This window comes from Oryctolagus cuniculus, chromosome 7 (genome assembly GCF_051225735.1).
Source record: "Oryctolagus cuniculus isolate XC-2025 breed Fujian yellow rabbit chromosome 7, ASM5122573v1, whole genome shotgun sequence".
NCBI classification, from domain to species: Eukaryota; Metazoa; Chordata; class Mammalia; order Lagomorpha; family Leporidae; genus Oryctolagus; species Oryctolagus cuniculus.
The window spans coordinates 69,059,549-69,079,901 of NC_142873.1; the positions used below are offsets into that span (position 1 = coordinate 69,059,549).

The 20,353-nt window shown below is 37.7% G+C and overlaps 1 protein-coding gene across 2 annotated transcripts in view; it reads left to right on the forward strand.

Annotated features, from left to right (window-relative positions):
• Positions 1 to 20,353, forward strand: part of OLFM3 (olfactomedin 3) — a 222,978-nt gene that overhangs the window by 173,653 nt on the left and 28,972 nt on the right. For both annotated transcript variants that reach the window (XM_008264808.4, XM_002715827.6), the window contains exons 2-4: positions 7,124 to 7,270; positions 13,266 to 13,421; positions 18,348 to 18,567. In XM_008264808.4, coding sequence (XP_008263030.1) covers positions 7,124 to 7,270; positions 13,266 to 13,421; positions 18,348 to 18,567 — 523 coding nt within the window. The remainder of the gene's footprint in view (positions 1 to 7,123; positions 7,271 to 13,265; positions 13,422 to 18,347; positions 18,568 to 20,353) is intronic.

Below are 20,353 nucleotides of genomic sequence, written 5' to 3' on the forward strand. Positions count from 1 at the left end.
CTTGAAAAGTGATTGCAATGCCTTCCACAGCTCTATGTGGTTGCAACTTGATGAACCTTAACTGCTAATTGCTCCTTTGATGGACCAGTGGCTACTCGATTTTATACTGTTTAAATAATGCCCTTGACCTACATGGATGCAAACGCCTCTCATCAGTTGTAAGAGTCTGTCTCCTCTAAAGTACTCATTGTAGCTGTTTAGGGATGGACATGGAGAAAGCTAGTATAAGTATCACTTAATAGCATCAATTAAACTAGATGAATGACAGAAAATGACTTAAATTTTTTGTTTCAATTTCTTCTTAAGTAAAGATTTTGTCTGTTTCTAAGGATAGAAGTAGTTTTCTCAAAAGAAGTGAGACTAATCCAGGAGAAAAATGTTATAAAAAGAAAAATCTACTGAAATGCAAAGTATTTTATTTTTTTTTATTTTTACCACACGGGTCATAGGATTCTTCTTTTCTGGTACAAAGCCCCCAGAGTTTTGGAAGAACTCTCACACAATAGCTTCATATTTAAAAAGCACACTTTGGTAATAAAGCTATAATTAAGAATCTGGAGTTGACATTCAATTGTCAAAATGATCATTTCAATTTTCCTATTTAGATCATTTTAAAATATTTTATGAGTTTTATAATATTAAAAACTGCTAAATACTTCACTTAGTTCTTCTAATTAACATAATAGGTTCAAAGAACTGCATCAGTAATCATTGTGATTAGTAATTCTCTGGGTAGTAATAAACTATATGTATGCTCCAGGTTCAAGTACTGGACTTCCCAGTCATTCAGAAAGTGCTGTCAAGGTTGCTATCATCATATATGAAGGGAGGCTCAAAGAACTTTTGGTGCATCATGGTAGTTTAACTTCAGACTCTGTAATAAGACTATCCAGGTACAAATTTTAGCTCCATCAACTATTCTCTGCCTGACCTAAAGCAAATTCTTTCCTGTTTCTACGTCTGTGATTCCTTATCTATAAAATGGGCAGAATAATATCAGAGTCTGCAGATTTATTATGATATTCAAGGGCAACATATATGAAACACCAAGATATAGATAAAATTCTATAAACGCTATTACATGAGTATTATTGAAACCCAAACAATTGTTCTTATATGTTAAAATCATTATAATTGGAGCCAGTCTTTTCTCTGGGATATCCAAACATCAGCGAAGTACGTTCTTCTGCCTTTCTTAGCTGATTTTTTGATGCTCTTTTCAGTGACATCAAGGGTGCTGTAAAAGACAGCACTAGAAATTCTCATGAAATTTCCTCTCTTTTCACTCAGCCCAACACAGAAGTCTCGATCCAAACCCACAAGACTATCTGACACTCACTATTTTTTCCATTAGGTATTTGGTTTTCCTCTTTCAAGGTGCCTTTTCTTGACTTCATATCAATTATATCATTCGAACTAAGTGTAGTAGAGAAGGCCGTGATTCTTTTCAATGATTCTTGCAAGAAGACAATTGGAAGTACAAACAGGGCTAGAGTCTTTGCTTTTATTAAGCTGACACTTCAGGGGGAATGCTAAATTAACACCCAAGCTTATTCACCTTTCCTGCTTTCCTCATTCCAGAAAGAGACTGACACCTAGCCCTGTCGTGATAAGCTCCACGCTAGTTAGCCAAACACCTGACAAGTGCGCATCAATATTAATGCTGCCAGGTTTAATAATCAGTGTTTGCTCTGCTGTTAAAATATTTTCATATTATAATTGGGTGCCCCCTGCTCTTTTATCTATAAGCTAAATTCATTCTAGTGACAAAACTTAATTTTCTGACATATTTGAGATTTGTGTTCAATGTTAAGAGAAGCCTAGCTAAAAAATTTTGCAGCCTATGTCCAGATATATTAATCCCATGCTGTTACTCAGCTTAAATTTGTAATTATATCATTGAAACTATTTTGTTAAGCTATTTCTAGCTCCATTCTCTAGCTAATGTCTGGATTTTTCTTCTATCAAAAATGATAACCCAATAATCTTTAAGATTTTATTCAATTCTAATAGTATATTACTCCTTTTAAAAACAAAGATTTATTTATTTACTTGAGAGAGAGTTAGAGAGAGAGATGGGAGAGGCAAAGAGAGAGATCTTCTGTCTACTGGTTCATTCCCCAAATGGCAGCAACAACTAGGGCTGGGCAGGCTGAAGCCAGGAGCCAGGAGACCCATTCAGGTCTCTCATGCTGGTGCAAGGACCCAAGGGAGTGGGCCATCCTCTACTGCTTTCCCAGTCACACCAGCAGAGAGCTGGATCAGAAATGGAGCAGCTGCAACTTGAACCAACACCCACCTGCGATGCTGGCACTGCAGGCTGGGGATTTAATCAGCTGAACCACAGCACGAGCCCCAATACTATATAATTCTAAGGACCTCTCCTATCCTAACTAGATCTTCAGACATAATATACAAAAGTGTGAGGAGAATGGTACAAAACGAATAGATGAATAACAATAATAAAAAATAAAATATATATCGCTGAGTCTTTCCCCGGAAATAAAAGGCAGTATAGAAAACATCTACGAACTGTTTGAAAGAAACTGAAAAGACAGATCTGGCATTATTTGCTGTTCATAATAGATCAAGGATAACAGCTATAATATCTTTATGAGTTTACTGAGTTTATAATTTCCAGCTTCTCCAATATTTGTTCGTGATTGTGGTTGGAATCTTTATCAGCTCCCTGGGTGAATACATTAAGACCCTTGCAAAGAAAAGGAACTTTGTGTTGGTTTATGCTGTCTGATGACCTGTGGCCTGCAAAATGATAATCATGATGTTATGTCTGTTCTATGAATTCTGTGGATGAAAGACCCCACAGATTATGGCAGATCGAAAGATACAGAAAACAGCCTAGCTCAGTCTTTTGACTATACTCCTGATTTGGTGCTGGCACTGTGGTATAGTGGGTAAGGCCACAGTCTGCAGTGTCGACATTCCATGTGGGCACCCATTCGAGTCTCGGTTGCTCCACTTTAGATTCAGCTCTGCTATGGCCTGGGAAAGTAGTAGAGGATGGCCCAAGTGATTGGGTCCCTGCACCTACATGGGAGATCCATTAGAAACTCCTGACTCCTGGCTTCACATCGGTCCAGCTCCAGCTCTTGTGGCCATATGGGAGTGAACCAGCGGATGGAAGACCTTTCTTTCTGTCACCTTCTCTCTGTCTAAAACTCTATCTCTCAAATAAATAAATAATATCTTAAAAAAAGACTATGCTCTCAAAACTCAACCAAGCGTATTGTTTGTAGGTAAATATAGCAGCCCAGTAATGCTGAACATTGTGCAAAATAGTTCTATACCAGTCTCCATTTACCACTCGTTCCTAGCTGCATCTGAGTCTCTCACTCTGTCCTACTTTTATCCTTCCTTGGCCAACCACCCTCAGAGTGATTCATTAAATACCTCCTTTCCTTGGATCTATATTTGCGTTCCTCTTCTGATCATACAAGAAATACCTCCCTTTCTGCTAACCCTTGGAAATTACAAAAGGAAAAACAGAAGAAGGCTGAAAAAGTTCAAATCCTGGTTGTAAAAGTGAACTCTAAGATGACCCACTGATTTAGCTCATAAATCTACAGGATAAACAAATTCAGATGCAAAACGATGATTTGTCTATGTAACATCTGTTAGGTGGCTGCTTCAATGTCCATGTGATAAATCTTTAAAACAAGTATATGCATAGTTAGCATCATGTTGATATGGCTATGCCATTGCATAGGAATTAAAACTAGAACTCTAAAGCTATACCGTCTAAATAGGAGGCCACAGGTGGCTACTGAGCACTTGAGATGTGACAAGTCCAAATTGAGATGTGCCATAAGTAAATGGTGCACTCAATTTCAAATACTTAATGTGAAAAAATAAAAAAAATAAAAACAGAATATGATTTTTCATGAATAATTTCTTACAAAGCTTGTTGGAATGATAATATTGTTGGATAAATTGAGTTCAGTAAAATATAGCATTAAAATTAATTTCACTTGTTTCTTTCTACTTTTTGAAGTCTGGTTCCAGACAATTTTAATTTACACATGCGGCTGTCATTATATTTCTGCTGGATGGAACTACACTAGCACAAACCACCTTACTTCAACTCCTAGTCCTCTACATACAAGCTGTATGTTCTCAAGAAGGTTAACAAATTTCCTTTTCTGTGAAATGAGTATGATAACAATTCCTGCTTTTCAGGGTGCTGTTTCGTAATCTTGTATCAGAAAGTCAATGCATGCCAACTGTCCCTGAAATAGGACCTGCCCTTGCGAAGGCCGCATTCTTGACAATCCTCCAAGACTCAACTGAGAACCAAGCTGCCAGCATCCTCAGCAACTGGAAGAGTGGGCACCTAAGTAGTGATACACACCAGCCACAACCACTGCTGTTTGTGTACTGGAAGGAGCTGTTTGAAACATTTTACTTATTTATTTAAGAGGTAAATTTAAAAGCAGAGAGAAAGGTCTTCCATCCACTGGTTCACTTCTCAAATGACCACACCAGCTGGAGTGGCACCAATCAAAACCAGGATCCTGGAACTTCTTCTGGGTCCCCCACATGGGTGCAGGGACTCAAGGATTTAGGCCATCTTCCACTGGTTTCCCAGGCCATGTCAGAGAGCTGGATCAGAAGAGGAGCATCCGGGATCTGAACCGGCCCCCATATGGGACGCTGGCACCACATGGGAAGCCTACTATGCCAAAACGCCGGCCTCTGAAAGGAGCTTTTATTGAAAATAAAAAATGTATCAGCTAGAATTTTTTGTATTACAAACGTGGAAATTTCATATTTTTAGCTTTTTCTTTTCTTTTCTTTTCTTTTTTTTTTTTTTTTTTTTTGACAGGCAGAGTGGACAGTGAGAGAGAGAGAGAGACAGAGAGAAAGGTCTTCCTTTGTCATTGGTTCACCCTCCAATGGCTACCGCGGCTGGCGTGCTGTGGCTGGCACACCACACTGATCCTAAGCCAGGAGCCAGGTGCTTCTCCTGGTCTCCCAAGGGGTGCAGGGCTCAAGGAGTTGGGCCATCCTCCACTTCACTCCCTGGCCACAGCAGAGAGCTGGCCTGGAAGAGGGGCAACCGGGACAGAATCTGGCACCCCGACCGGGACTAGAACCCGGTGTGCTGGCGCCGCAAGGTGGAGGATTAGCCTAGTGAGCCATGGTGCCAGCCTCATATTTTTAGCTTTTTAAAAGTCTAACCATGACAGCTTTCTTCCACTGACATAAATGAAAATAAATGTGCATTACTCTGATGTATATTGGTAGTCTTCTTGAAAAACAATTAAACAAAATAAGAATACTTACCTTTGTACTTCATGGGATATTCTTGATAGGGAAAATAGGAGGTTTTCACATTTCTCACAGCTAAATGTTAATTGTTGAAATCAGAGGTGTAAGGAAAATAACAATATTGAACAATATATATTAAATCCCTAATGAATATTTGAGACACTTCTTCAGAACATGTTGAAGTCACAAGGGCTGAATAAATCAACAATTTATAAAAGAGATATTCCAGTCAATCAGTGAAATGAGCAACGTACGAAGTTATGAATCAACATGGCATACTTGCACAGTTCACAGTTGCTAAAACACGGAATCAACCAAGGTGTCCATCATCAGATGAATAAACAAAACGCTACTGTATCTCTCTCTCTCTACACACACACACACACACACACACACACACAATGGAACATTATTCAGCTTTAAGAAAAGAATCAAATTCAATCATTTGCAGCAAAATTGTTGAGACTTGAAGACATAATGTTGAATTAAATAAGCCAGACACAGAAAGACAAATACCATATGTTCTCCCTTACATGTGGGAGCTAAAATTTAAAATGAAGAAAGCAAGAAAGAAAGGAAGAGCCCATGGATACCAGTTTTGCTGCAAATGCGGTGTTGTTTCAAATATTTGTCAACTAAATTAATAGTAATTTTATGCTATTATGTTATTAATGAGATAAAAACACAGTGTGATTGCGTGATATACAAAGACCAATTTGGCTGGATTGGAGGTTCCTGCTGGGCAATACAGGGGGTAAACTATGAGCATTAATAGCAGGCAGACTGTATTAGGGTTTAAATGTCAGCAGTTTCAGCTAGGATTCAAGGGTGGAAGAGTAAGTAATATGTGCACAGTAGATATTGGAGATCAATTTAGCAGACTCTTGCAAAAAAGCTCTCTTTAACTCCTCTGAGATTCTGCATGTATGTCCTACAAAACAGTGTTTACCTAATTACTTTTACCCTATATCATCATACAGTCTCTTTCCTGGTTTATTAATAATTGGGGTTTTGATGCATCAGAAGCTCCTTAAGAAAGAGCCTTGTTTCAAAATATGAGTCATGAATAATAGTCAGAAAAATATAAAATATACCAGCAACTGCCATTTACTGTTAAGCAGGGCAGGCTAACAAATGTGATGTAGAAAAATGGTCACATTCATTTAGTGGTTACTAGATGCTTCTAATGTTGCATTAAAATGTTAAAATATGACAGAAAACATTTAAAAGTGATGTGAGATGAACAAAGAATTAATAATATGGATACTAAAGGAGCGACAGAATTTCCTTCTGGGCAGGGATAAAGAAGTTATAACTGAAGTTTGCTGCCTATATTGTTTAATATTATTATTCTCCTAATTTTTAAAAAATGAAAATATGTGGTTTAGCAGGTAGGGCTGCCTCCTGTAGTGCCAACATCCCATATGGGGGCCATAGGGGCATCTGTATGGGCATCCCCTACAGGTGCTGGTTTGAGTTTCAGCAGCTCCACTTCTGATCCAGCTCTCTGCTGTGGCCTGGGAAAGCAGTAGAAGATAGCACAAGTCCTTGGGCCCCTGCACCAGCATGGGCATCTCAGAAGAAGCTCCTGGCTCCTGGCTTTGGATCGGTCAAGCTCTGGCCGTTGCAGCCATCGGGGGAGTGAACCAGCAGATGGAAGATCTCTCTCTCTGTCTCTGCCTCTGCTTCTCTGTAACCCTGCCTTTCAAAAACAAATAAATCTTTACAAAATGAAAATACATCGTGAAGATGCTTAGTTTAAATGGTACAAGCCCACATTCGCTTTATTCTATAATGTGTTTCTGTGTTTTGTGTTTGCTGTTGGTTTTCTCAGACTCAGATTAGTCCCAAAGAAGGGTGGCAAGTGTACAGCTCTGCACAGGATCCTGATGGGCGATGCATTTGCACAGTGGTTGCTCCAGAACAAAACCTGTGTTCCAGGGATGCCAAGAGCAGGCAACTTCGCCAACTGCTGGAAAAGGTAGGTATTCTGCATCCCCTACATGTATTTTTGTTGAATATATCATTCTTTTAAAAGGAAATAAATGTGGAAGAACAAGTAGTGTTTAGAAGAGTCCATCTGATTTTTGCCTCCCTTCTCAAACAAGCCTTTTCCTTTTTCTTCAAAAACTTTTTCTTCAAAACCATTTACCTAACCTCCTTTCAATGTGTTCTATTTCCATGACTTTCTATTCTTCCCAATCTTGGTTTCTTAAGACTGACTTTGTCACAAATCAGTGTCTTAATATCCAATCTCCCAGTAAGAAAAAAAAAAAAGCAAGAAGTATCCCAGTGCCAGAAAGTCAGCTATAAACCTCAGGATCCCACTTGACTGAGCTCAGACTTTTTGGATCCCGTTAACAACTCTGCAAGAAAGTTAAAGTAATGGCATGCAATATGTAAGCCAGCTTGACAGACAATGAATAATTCCAAGTATTTATCATCATTTGCTAAGTCACCCCTTTGAACATTAAGATCTTCAATTTTATTCAATACCATTCTTCCATAATTTACTTAAACCGGATCCATGACAATCAAATGCAGAATGCCTTTGATTTATTCTCTTTTACAGACAAAAGTTAGCTCATAAAAGATTTTTTATGTTTAGGTGGGGAGAGGGGAGACCAGTGAATGGTTCTTTCAATTATCCCCATTCAGACTTTCTCTGTGCTGGGCTCTGAATATAGTAGGACAGCTGGGATGGCCAGAATGATGCAAAGATGACAAAATGTTTGAATTTTAAACACCGTCAGGGATAATAAGATAAATTAGGTAATATGTGTTGAAGAGAACATCATGCTCACCAATTCACTGTGTGCAATATCATTTTCATGATCATCCACACATTTATGGCTTTGAATAGGAATTTTTTAACATAAAATTAAGAGAAGGAAAAAACAACAGCTAGTTTGTTGATGTAGACATTCTTAGATTTCACAATTTCAGGTTAAGCCATGATAACTTTTTCTAATGTTATATAATAAAAATAACTTTCTCTCTGTACATTATTTAGAAGTCTGTTGGTATCTTATGATCTTAAAAAAACGTTTTTTTCATGTTTTCATACAAAGATTGGTCTGTTCTTCCTCCCCTCCTTGTAGTTGTCATCATCACTTATTGCCTCCTTTTACAATATACATTCTTCCTACTTCCTCATACCTAACCCCACGAAAGAGCATATGTCTTCTTCATTCCAAATATTCTGACTGATGTGTCTTGTTAACTCTTAGAAATCATAAACATGGATTATGATTAATTTGGGGTATTGTTTTAATTTTCTTTATTTCTGTGAAAAAATTCAAGTACGTAGATTCATTTTGTTTGGGTACCAATAAGATTAATTGTGTTAGTAAAAATATGTCTTCTTTTTAAATTCAATTTTACTCTTCTATTAACTTACTTCTCCCCTCAGAGTACTGACATTTTGCACCACTATTCTTTTCTATGCAGAAATATCTTTCTTCTATATCAGGTATCATGAAAACTTTTCTTAAACACCATAACTGCATGTGCTACAATTTTTGGGTAGAGCGCTGCATACACATGCCAGTACATAGACTCAAACGTTTCTTTACGAATCAGTCGAGAATAATTCAGTTGAAAACATTAATGACGGGAAGTAATTAATTCCCTCTACTTGTTCAAAGTAAAATGTATTGTGGAACTATAACAGAATTAGGTATTAGTTAAAGATAAATAAGGCAAGAAACTATGAACAGGGCATTAATAGGAAGCATTTATGGAAATATATGTGACCACTCCATCTCATATGTAATTTAAATGCTTTAAGGAAATTTTGCAAATTATACCTTTAAAATTCGTCAATATCTAGATTAAAAAATAAAGTTTGTACACAAAAGTGAAACCATGGTGGTTAGCTTTATCAGATTTACAATGCGGAAGTTTCGTGCCAACAGAGGAATAGTAAACTAAGAGCCAGTTTCTCACAGACTTCCTCTTAGTTTCACATATACCCATGGTATGAAGGGATAAACAGCGCTTAACCTTTAAGCAGCCCCTTCATTGTTAATCAAAAGAATTGATTTAGTCACCTACAAGGGAATATTATTACTAACAACAATATTAATTATAGTTTCCATGATTATTATTATGTTTTTATGTTTAAATTTGATCACTCAGTGCAACACTTATAGAAGAGGTGATTCTCTTTTTAAATTCACGTAAAAGGAAACTGGTGTTTTTGAGCTTGTAAACATTCCCGTGTGGCTCCACTAGAGTACTGAAGCTATCGAAGATGAGTCTCATGTTTTCATCCAGAATGTTTCTGGTGGAACTCACTCTTATTTAAGTGATGTTGCATCAAACATTTTTGGCAAGTATTTATGTTACTGAATATTAAAAAATGATTTTAAAATATTTCAAGTCCTACTTTGACAAAACTAAAATGCTTCACCTAATTTTTTTATTAGTCATGTGGCTTTCTTCTGTAGTTGAAGATGTCCTGTTTTTTCTAGGTCAATGTTTCCTAAAGTGTGATTTGTGGACCAGGATGCTGTTAACATCCTTACCAAGAAAAACAAGTCTAAAAACACTGTACATGAAACTTCACTCCTAAAAGCTGCCAGAGTATAACTCATAACTAATGTGGCTCTAAAGTCTCACAGTCAAGCAATCTCTGTTAAGTTTTTGTTAATTGCAAGGCTTCCAAACATACTGCACCATGGAACTTTTATTTTCTCAGCTAGCCTCTATAATAATTACTGACAAGAGTAGAAATTTCAGTTAATCTGTGTTTAAGTTCAGGAAGGAAGACCTTGGAAATTTTATTTATATATAAAAAAAAGACAGGACAAATGCATTCAAAAGAATTAACATTGAAAGGGGACAATGAATTTGCCTGAAGGATGTAGAGAGGGTCAAAGCATAGGGACACACAGGGAAAGGTGAATGGAGGACCATCAGAGAGAGCAGATTAAATGAGACCTCCTTCTCACAGGGTCCTCATGGATGTATGACATGCGACAACTGCATCGTACGACTGTTGAGGCTCAGCAGGTCACAGGCACAGCCAGCAGGACAATCCAGCATCAACCCAGAGCCAAAGCCTTTGCAACTGGGAAGCCCTAGCTCTAGACTTTTTCCCAGAATGTTACTCCACAATATGAAAGGCACAAACAAGTCTCAGCAAAATTACTTGCAGTACATTTTCCCACAACACAACACAAATTAAACTGAGAATTTACTGAATAGATTGAGTCATAGGTAACGATGAAAGTGAGGCTATTTTAGCTTTATCTAAAATATCGTCGCTTGCCCACTTTTTTCTATCTGTATGGAATCTGCCTCGGTACACAAAACTCTTAGGAGCCAAATAAGTGATGATTGACTTCCAGAAAAATGCCATATTCAAAAGGACAAACAATTTCTTTAATACTAATGGCTTTTCTTTATTCATGCTTCACCATAAATGAATTTAGAAAATTATTTTGAAAGCATTGTAATTATTCTTGATTGGGTCACCATGCTTTCAATGTTGGCCCAGTAATTCTGTACAGCATTGAAGAGTTTTTAAATGGAGATTTTGGAATATAGAAAGATAGTAAATTGAGAAATATCTGATAGCCCTGTGATGACGTAGCCTAATCAGTGACAAGAGGGAGGAAGTCCTTCTTAGAACATATAAACTCTTATCATCCATTATTACTGTAAGAAATGCAAGATAATTTTAGTCAATAAATATTTGTGGAGTACTTAGACTGTGCCTGGTTCTGTGTAAGGTATTAGAAACAAAATAAATGCAGAGGAAACAGCTTCTAGGCCCTGGGAATTCAGAGAGAGAGAGAGCCATTTCCTGTCCTCACTGCAAACACACACTACGTACTTTTAATGTAGGCCAGACTGTGATATGTCTTCAAAAGACAAGATTCATATAGGGCAAGGCAATGGATCAAGATCACCATGGAAAAATCCAAAGGAAAATTGACCTTGTTTGATAAGAAGAGTGGAAATTGAAACAAGTCAAGTCAGCAGAGCCCTCTGCCTTTTCAGGAATATGGTGATTCTGACAAATGCCTCAGCCATGGGCTCCTGACAGCTGGCTGTTCCACTAAGCTGTGACTTCCCCTCATGACCAAAACTTGTCTCTAAACAAATCATCCCTCTTAATTCACAAATTTTTCAATGAAAATTACTTTGTACTGACTATATAAGTATATACGTTAATTAAAAATAAATAGCATACCATATAAAAATATATGGAACAGAAATTCACCTGAAACCCCACTACCATTTTATGCGAATTATATGTAAAGATCAGTATGCTGACTTCTTTCTTGCTAATCCTACCATGTTGAGCAATGGTCTTCAAACTTTGCTACACATTAGAATCACTTGAGGGGATTGGCACTATGGCATACTAGACTAAGCCTCTGTGTGTGGTGCTAGCATCCCATATGAGCAACAGTTCATGTACTGGCTGCTCCTTTTCTGATGGAGTTCTCTGTTATGGCCTGGGAAAGCAGTAGAAGATGGTGCAAGTGCTTGGGCCCCTGCACTCTTGTGGGAGATCCACAAGAAGCTCCTGGCTCCTGGCTTCGGATTGGCACAGCTGCGGCCATTGTAGCCATTTGGGGAGTGAACCAGTGGGTAGAAGACCTTTCTTTCTTTCTCTCCTTCTCTCTGTCTGTAACTCTACCTCTCAAGTAAATAAATAAAATCTTTAAAAAAAGGAAGAAACACTTGAGGATCTTGATAAAATGCAGATTCTGATTCAGTAGCTCTAGGTTGGGTCCTGAGAGTGCGCATTTCTGACAGACTTCCAGTAGAGCCAAGGTTGTTATGTAGAAGACAATACGTTGAGCAAAAGAGTATGGAGTACTCTCCTTTTGTTTGTAAGGCTTTATTCATATCCCATTCCTTAATTAAATTAGCAACTCCTGCATGGTTTCAGGCTTATCCTCTGTTTTCAGTGTTTTACTACCACAAATATTAAGGCATCATTTTTATAAACTGTATTTATTTGAGAGACAGAGGGAGAGACAGATATATAGAGAGCTCCCAACTGCTGGCTCACTCCCCAAATGCTGGCGATGCTGAAAGTAGGCCAGGACAAAAACAGGAGCTGGAAACTCAATCCAGGTTATCCATGTGAGTGGCAGAAGCCAGAAATCTTGAGCTATTTCCACTGTCTCCCACGGTCTACGTTAGCAAGAAACTGGAGTCAGACATAGCCTTCACACCCCAGTACTCCAACATGGGACACAAATGTCTTAATCACGAGGCTGAAGATGACTTCCTAAAGTGGCATTTCTTACCCAGCAATTTGCACACTTTCTAGGTCATCTACTTCCTACTTGTCACTAGCCTGGGACTCAATGAATCTGGGATGGTTCTAACAGCTTAATACATGTCTACTACCTGTCTACCGTGTTCTTGATACTTGCCTTTTCTACATCCCATCTACAGACTATTATACAATTTAGGGGTGTCCCAGCATCACCACTACTTGTCTGTTCAATTCAGTCTCATCTTTGGGAGTAATTTAGAACCAAAAAGAAGTAATTGTACTAGAATGAAACAATTCTGTTTGATACTTTCACAACAATTCACAATGGCTAAGCATCTGTAATCTTTAATAAGTCAAAATTAGTGATTATGGAAACAACTTATTTGGACATGTTTGGGTATTATTAGCTTCCAAAGCCTGGGGATGAAAATTCTATTTTTAATATTTATTTTTCTAATGTATTAAATACACATTTATTTATGCGTATTAAATATAAATTTATTATTCTAATGCTAGAATGCCTATCTTTCTTAATGCTAGCATAGGTATAATTTTCTCTTGCTGAATTATTTGCATGTTTATCATGAAAAGTTTTCTTCTGAAAATGTACACATGGGAAGGCAATTATGGATTTGGCATCTCCAGTTCTTTTTGTTAATGCCATTTTTGCTACTTATTGCATATAACCAATAGGCGGATCATAATGTACAACAATGTTACTGTTTAACAGGTTCAAAACATGTCTCAATCTATTGAAGTCTTAAACCTGAGAACTCAGAGAGATTTCCAATATGTTTTAAAAATGGAAACCCAAATGAAAGGGCTAAAGGCCAAGTTTCGACAGATTGAGGATGATCGGAAGACACTAATGACCAAGCATTTTCAAGTAAGTTTCGCTTCTGCAATCTTGTCAATCCAAATAAGACACTGAGTGCAATGGATAGCCAGCATGGCACTCAGCTGGAAATAACTGAGCACTGGCCCATATGTCCAAGGTTAAAGACTCACTGGGGATGTCAATCATCTCTCCACTGAAACTGACCATTAGCTGGTAGGAATGCATAAAAGAATTGCTATTTAAAAAAAAAAAAAAAACCTATCCTCCAAGAGCTGGGTGGAAATTCCAGATAGATTTATAGATGCTTTATTGTATCAGGCAAGGGGAAATCCCAAGGAAAATTAATAATTTAATTACCAAAGCCTTTCTTATTGTTTTATTCCCTATTAGTTGAAATGTAGTGGATATAAATTATTAAAAGACACAATAATATCATTAATAAAGTAAATGAAAGAAGGTTTCCATAATTTTGTATATTTTTTTAATTTTAATGGTTTATTAGTAATTATCTAGAAACACCAAAAATTGAGAATTGCTGGTTTTAAGCACACAATGTGGATTTTTATTAACTATGTATGCAGAGTCATGAATTTAAAAAAATCTGGATCTGATAATATCATTTGAGTCTCAATTAAAAATAAATAATCTGCACTACAAAAGTGTAGCACACCATTTATAAAACAGAGTGATTGCTCACTCCCTAGCCTGTGTTTTCCTTGTCAAGTAAGCAGTGAAATTCACTAACAATGTTGAGGGAGTCTAACTGAATTCAAGCACTTGGTCAAATAAAGAGTGCTTTGTGTACACAACAGTGACCCATGGGAAGGTAGTCCCACAGGGTGGGGATGGCATGCAATAGGATCTCTGCATAGCACCTTTTAATGTGGCGAAAATATCCATGGCTTTGTAGTTCCCTTCATTAGTGCTAAAGGGCTTGAGTAGAGTAACATAGAAACCGTAGTCTTGAACTTAACAGCTCTTAGAGGTTACTACAGGAGGAAAACAGGAAAACTTTTGAAAACATTGAAAAAAGAGAGGAATGAAGAGATAAATAATGGGCTTAGATTTAAGAGAGAGATAAGCAAAACTGAGAGGTTAAGAAGTGAAGGCAAATTAGAACAATACCTTGCAGACACAATAAATTTAGATTTTAGAAAAAAAGAGAATGAGTGAACCGGACAATAGAGAATGCACAGGGAAATGGTAAACAGAGAAGAATATAAGGCTAAGGAGAACAAGAATTAATATTAAGTAGTATTTATTGAGCACATATAATACACAAGATAGTGCTGGGCCCTCTTCTGGATATATAGTATATAATCTCTATTCTGTGAAAGACAACTAAGAAGTAAATAAACTGATGGTTAATGAAGGCATGAATGTAACTTAAAAACCTAAGGATCAGAGTTACTAAGTTTATCTAAAGAGGATCTGGAGAAGACTAATCAGGAGATTGGCAATATGTGTATTTAAGAAAGCAGTGTAGGAGTAGCAACTGCTGTCCAGTACTAAATTACAGGGAGGATCAAGAAACGAAAAGATTTTTTGTTGTTAAGTTTCAAGGCTCAGTTTTTTAGGGTTATAGGGCAGGGGAAAAATCTTGGCTAAGGAACCGTGGAAGGCCCATAAAATATTTTGACCTGCCAAGGCAACCACAGGCTGGACCCTAACTTCAATAAGTCCATAGCAGACTAATGTTTAAGTTGATAATTTTGTATGGCCCATGAATGATATCCAGTTGGCCCTTGGCAGAAAAAAGTTTGCCACCCCTGAATGTGAACCTGAAGATGATGCCATGCATGCCCAGAAAGTTACAGGCACAGCAGGAGAGGAGCTCAGATTGGTGCAGATGGCCCATGTGGTGACCAACGGGCAAAATGAAGGACTTGCTAGGAGAGGCTGGAGATATACCATAAAGCTTGGGCATCTTTGGGAACCCCTGGGAGAAGACAGGAGAAAAAGAAATGAAACAGATGTAAAGCTGAGAGAAATCAAAACAATAATTTGCCTAGTCTGTTAATTGCCTAGCAGTAACCAGCCTACCAATAACAAATCCCGAGTTTCAGCTAACACTGTGGATCTTTCTAGTTCATGTACTCCAAGAATATGCTGGTTATGTGACCAAACACGGTTAGCACTAACAATAGTTACAATAATTAATTTTCTGAACAAGTACAGATATTTAAGGCAGTGTTGTAAGCGCCTTAAATATACACGGGTTCTTCCAGAAGTTAGTGGAAAATGAATAGTATGAATTCTACACATAGATTTCAAAAATTTTTTGTACCAAAACACCTTTGAATTCCATATAACCTGATATTAACTAATTTAACCTTCACAACAATCCTACTTGCATCCCTATGTTACAGAAAAGGAAAGCTATGGGTGAAGAGATTGAATCATTTGCTCAGGATCATAATCTAATACAAATCAAAATCAATATTGCAAGCCAAAAGTCCAGCTGCAGACTTATGCCTCTCAGTACCCATGCTGGATGGCCTCTCACAAATAATGACAGTTATTTAGTCATGGTCTCTTACCAGGAGTCATATTTTGCTAGAAGTGTTGAGGCACCATATTTGAAACCAAGAAATAAAACATAACAAAAGTAAGTTTAACGTTAAAGAACTAGAAATTCCTCTTCTGATATTTAATTTTCATCTTACCAAAAAGAGTAAGTACATTATATCTTTTGCACATTTTCAGACGGAAAGCTTATGGTAGGTGTCACTTTTATGTGCAAAGATTACTTTAAAGAAAATATTGGCCGGCGCCGCAGCTCATTAGGCTAATCCTCCGCCTAGCGGCGCCGGCACACCGGGTTCTAGTCCCGGTCGGGGCGCCGGATTCTGTCCCGGTTGCCCCTCTTCCAGGCCAGCCCTCTGCTGTGGCCAGGGAGTGCAGTGGAGGATGGCCCAGGTGCTTGGGCCCTGCACCCCATGGGAGACCAGGAAAAGCACCTGGCTCCTGGCTCCTGCCATCGGATCAGCGCGGTGCGCCGGCCGCAGCGCGCCGGCCGCGGCGGCCATTGGAGGGTGAACCAACGGCAAAGGAAGACCTTTCTCTCTGTCTCTCTCTCTCACTGTCCACTCTGCCTGTCAAAAAAAATAAAAAATAAAAAAAAAGAAAAAAAATAAAAAAAAAAAAAGAAAATATTGTCACTACAACGTTTGCTATAAGAGCAACATGGCAGAAGGTAAAATTTGAGAAGGCATTGGTAAACACAAAACTAAGCTATTCCACTTTAACCTTTTAAGTATTTGATTTGTGTGTTCATTGCACATTTCACTATTCTCTGACAAGCTTCCAGAGTTTCAAAATTCATTGTTAAAAATCTAATAATGAAGTTTGAAATGAAAAAGTATAAAAAGCTATTTTGATCGAAGAGAGCCATTAAAATTTTGACATTGTATTGTCTCTTTTATATATGCCCATAGTAGAATGTAAAAGCTTTCACTGTAACTGTTATTGTAATATGCAGCAAATGGTACCAACAGAACTCTTCTCATTAAAATCCTAATGAAACAATTGTGTCTCCCTTTAGGGATGCCACAACATGCTCATACTAATAAGTTTTTTCAAAATGAGCAATGAAAATGAGCAAAGCTCTGCTAGTCTTCCTTTTGAATGTGATATTTATGAATCTTTCTCATTATTAAGACTCCTTTCACTCCACTCAACAAGTTCAATGATACCCAAATTTAAAAAGCAAGTGGAAATTTCACCACGAGAAACAAGCCCATAAATTAGGGCAGCAACCTGAGATCCTGCTGTTGTAATGCATTTTTAGTAAGAGCAACTTCTAAATGTGATCTTAAAATGCAATTTTGAGCCCCTTAAGTTAATATACAGCATGGTTTCTGACAGTACCTATGGATTATTCTCAAGTGGTCATAAGAGTGACAGCTCTTTCGACAAATGGTATCATATGTAATAAATTTACAATTAAACTCCTGAAAATTTTCATTGACCACTAACATCAAGTTTATAGGAAAGAAGTAAAAGTAACACACCTGAAAACTGAAGGTGGCATTGAAGGTTTGGCCTAGCCCCTGATAAGTAGGAATAAAAGACGCTACTTGGCAACATACATGCCTTGCTCACCTGGGAAAGTCAGTGTTTCTTTTTCATACAACTCTGGGCAGCTAGTTCATCTATTCCATACACTATGCACCATGGTCCCTTTAAGAGTTAATTGCCTACCTGGGTAAGCAATTCTGCTTTCCATAATGACCTCTAAATTATCTATGCTAAGACAAATGGAGTCTGCATATAGGTAATAACTCAAAATGGTAAACAGCAACATACATTTCTTTGAGCTTTGGGAAGCTTTACATGATTTATTGTACTTGCAAGCTTACCTTCCTAATGAAGTTGTGCTAAGATAGATATTAAAAACATCCAGGTATCTAAGCACAATGGATGAGCAAAGTGGTAGACTATCAGAATAGAAAAATTCTAAGAGTTAGGAGAGAGCTGATCCAGAATCAGAAATTTCTGCGTGCCCATCAGTAACATGGATTTTTAGCAAGCAGATTGGCAGACTTAACTATACAGTAATGGGGTATTGGACCTGTTCAAACTTAATTCATAATTAGAAGATGAAGCCTGTTTCTATTTCCTAAGTACATGATGCATTGTTCACTTTCCTAAAATGCTGTCAGGATGTGAGATGATATGCAAACCCATATTTGCTACTGGAGGAAGTTTCTCTAAATGAGATAAGGATACATTTGCTTAATAGTAATGCATGCAGCCAATTCCAGAGAGTTTTAGAGAAGCACTAAGATCCGTGGATTGACTACTAATGATGATATGGCCACTTACATTTTCACAAAATACTAGATCTCAATCAAAAATCAATATGAAATTTTGAAGCTTTTTGAATAGTTTCTTTTAAGTATCATAATAAAAAGAATGTAGTGGGTTGGTCTGTTTTAGAAAACTCTCAAGAGCAATTGTCTGCTTTTCCAGGAGTTAAAAGAGAAGATGGATGAGCTCCTGCCTTTGATCCCTGTGCTGGAACAGTACAAAACAGATGCCAAGTTAATCACCCAGTTCAAGGAAGAAATTCGGAATCTATCTGCAGTGCTCACTGGAATTCAGGAAGAAATTGGTGCCTATGACTATGAGGAGCTCCATCAAAGAGTGCTGAGCCTGGAAACCAGACTTCGTGACTGCATGAAAAAGCTCAGTGAGTAGGACAATTTCATCTGTCTAAGTCGTGATTTTAAGTAGCTTCAATGAAAACTGCAATTTCATATTTTTCATAGTTCCAAAGTAACTTATTATAGTGACACCAATGCCTGCATTCTAAGTCCCTTAATGACTTAGTGTGAATACTCATGGTTACTGAAGAGTTTCCTGGTCAGAATACTGGTGTTATCATTTGGTGACTTATAATACATGGTCTGGCAAAGGCAACCTACTCTATTGGCTACACTCACGAAAATCAGTCTTGGTTTTAATATGTAATGGTTTATCATTGATTAACTAAGAAAAAGGAGACATATTGGTGGTGGAGAAAGTTACTGACTGGGGAAACGGAAGTTACCCTGGGAGCTAATGTGAAACAGCAATGATTAGTGCAAATAGAAAAAAAAAAAAATCCTATGCTATGCAGAATTGCTATCAACTATTCTGAACTATGCAAGAAATAAAAAAGAAGCATCTAGTTTAACAGCTATTCAATGCTGTGAAAGAGATTAAGTGTGGGACATGGGATATGAACTCATTCTTGTCTCCTAAAATGTGTGGCCATATCTGGTTTGGGTTTACCAACTTTTCCACTGCATCCATGAGCTAATTATTCAATTGAAGTAGTAGTCACTGGCACCATCTCCAACTTGAATGCAAAATAAAAAAATAGCCAAGAATTGAGCAAGGAGTTGTTAAATCTATTGCAGCACAATGTACTTGTTGACACGATGTGACATGACAGAGAGGGCAACTCAGTAACCACAGAAAAATATTCACTCATGGTAAAGAAAAGCCTTTCTGTATAGGAAATAAACTGGGAAGAGAAGTAAAGTATTTGAACAAAAAAGATTAATCAATTCCTAGCAAGAAAGCATCAGTGTGGGCCGGCACTGTGGCGCACTAGGTTAATCCTTTACTTGCAGCACCTGCATCCCATATGGGCACCAGTTCTAGTCCCAGTTGCTCCTCTTTCAGTCCAGCTCTCTGCTGTGGCCAGGGAGGGCAGTGGAGGATGGTCTAAGTGCTTGGGTCCCTGCACCCACGTGGGAGACTGGGAGGAAGCACCTGGCTCCTGGCTTCGGATTGGTGCAGCTCCAGCCATTGTGGCAACTTGGGGAGTGAACCAACGGAAGGAAGACTTTTCTCTCTGTCTCTCTCTTTCTCACTGTCTATATCTCTGCCTGTCAAATAAATAAATAAAATCTTTTTTAAAAAAAATAAAACATCAGTGAATAAATATAAATATTTAAAATAAAATGTGAATGGACTAGAAGAACACCTTAAATATTATCTTACAAATATGATTCAAATAATAGAAGGATAGCCAAAATGCAAAACTTTGCATTCAGTTATCAAAGCTTCAAAACAGTGTGAGGAATCACTACATCAGGGTAGTGGTGTAAGTAGTAGTTATTCCAGAATTTCCAAGAGAATCCAATAAAATTAGTCATAGCAAAACAAGGTAAGCCCAAAGGCTAAATGCAGGTACAGGAGTCCTCAGCTCCTTATTGTTCATCAGATAATGTCCACCCATGTTCATCTATACCTAATCTTTTAACAATAAACTCTCAAATCGATTGTCCATTTTATCGACAAAGGAATTTCCATAAGTGTAAATCTGAAATTATCTTGCTCCATTTCAAGTGTCCTATGCACACCTTGTATCCTAGCAAGTCCTTATAAGGGCCTTCCTGTGGGGTTCTCCCTACTTCTCCCATCTTGGTTTTGTCACTTTCCTCCTCAAACTCTATAACTAGATATTGTGCCCTTTCCTCTCTTAC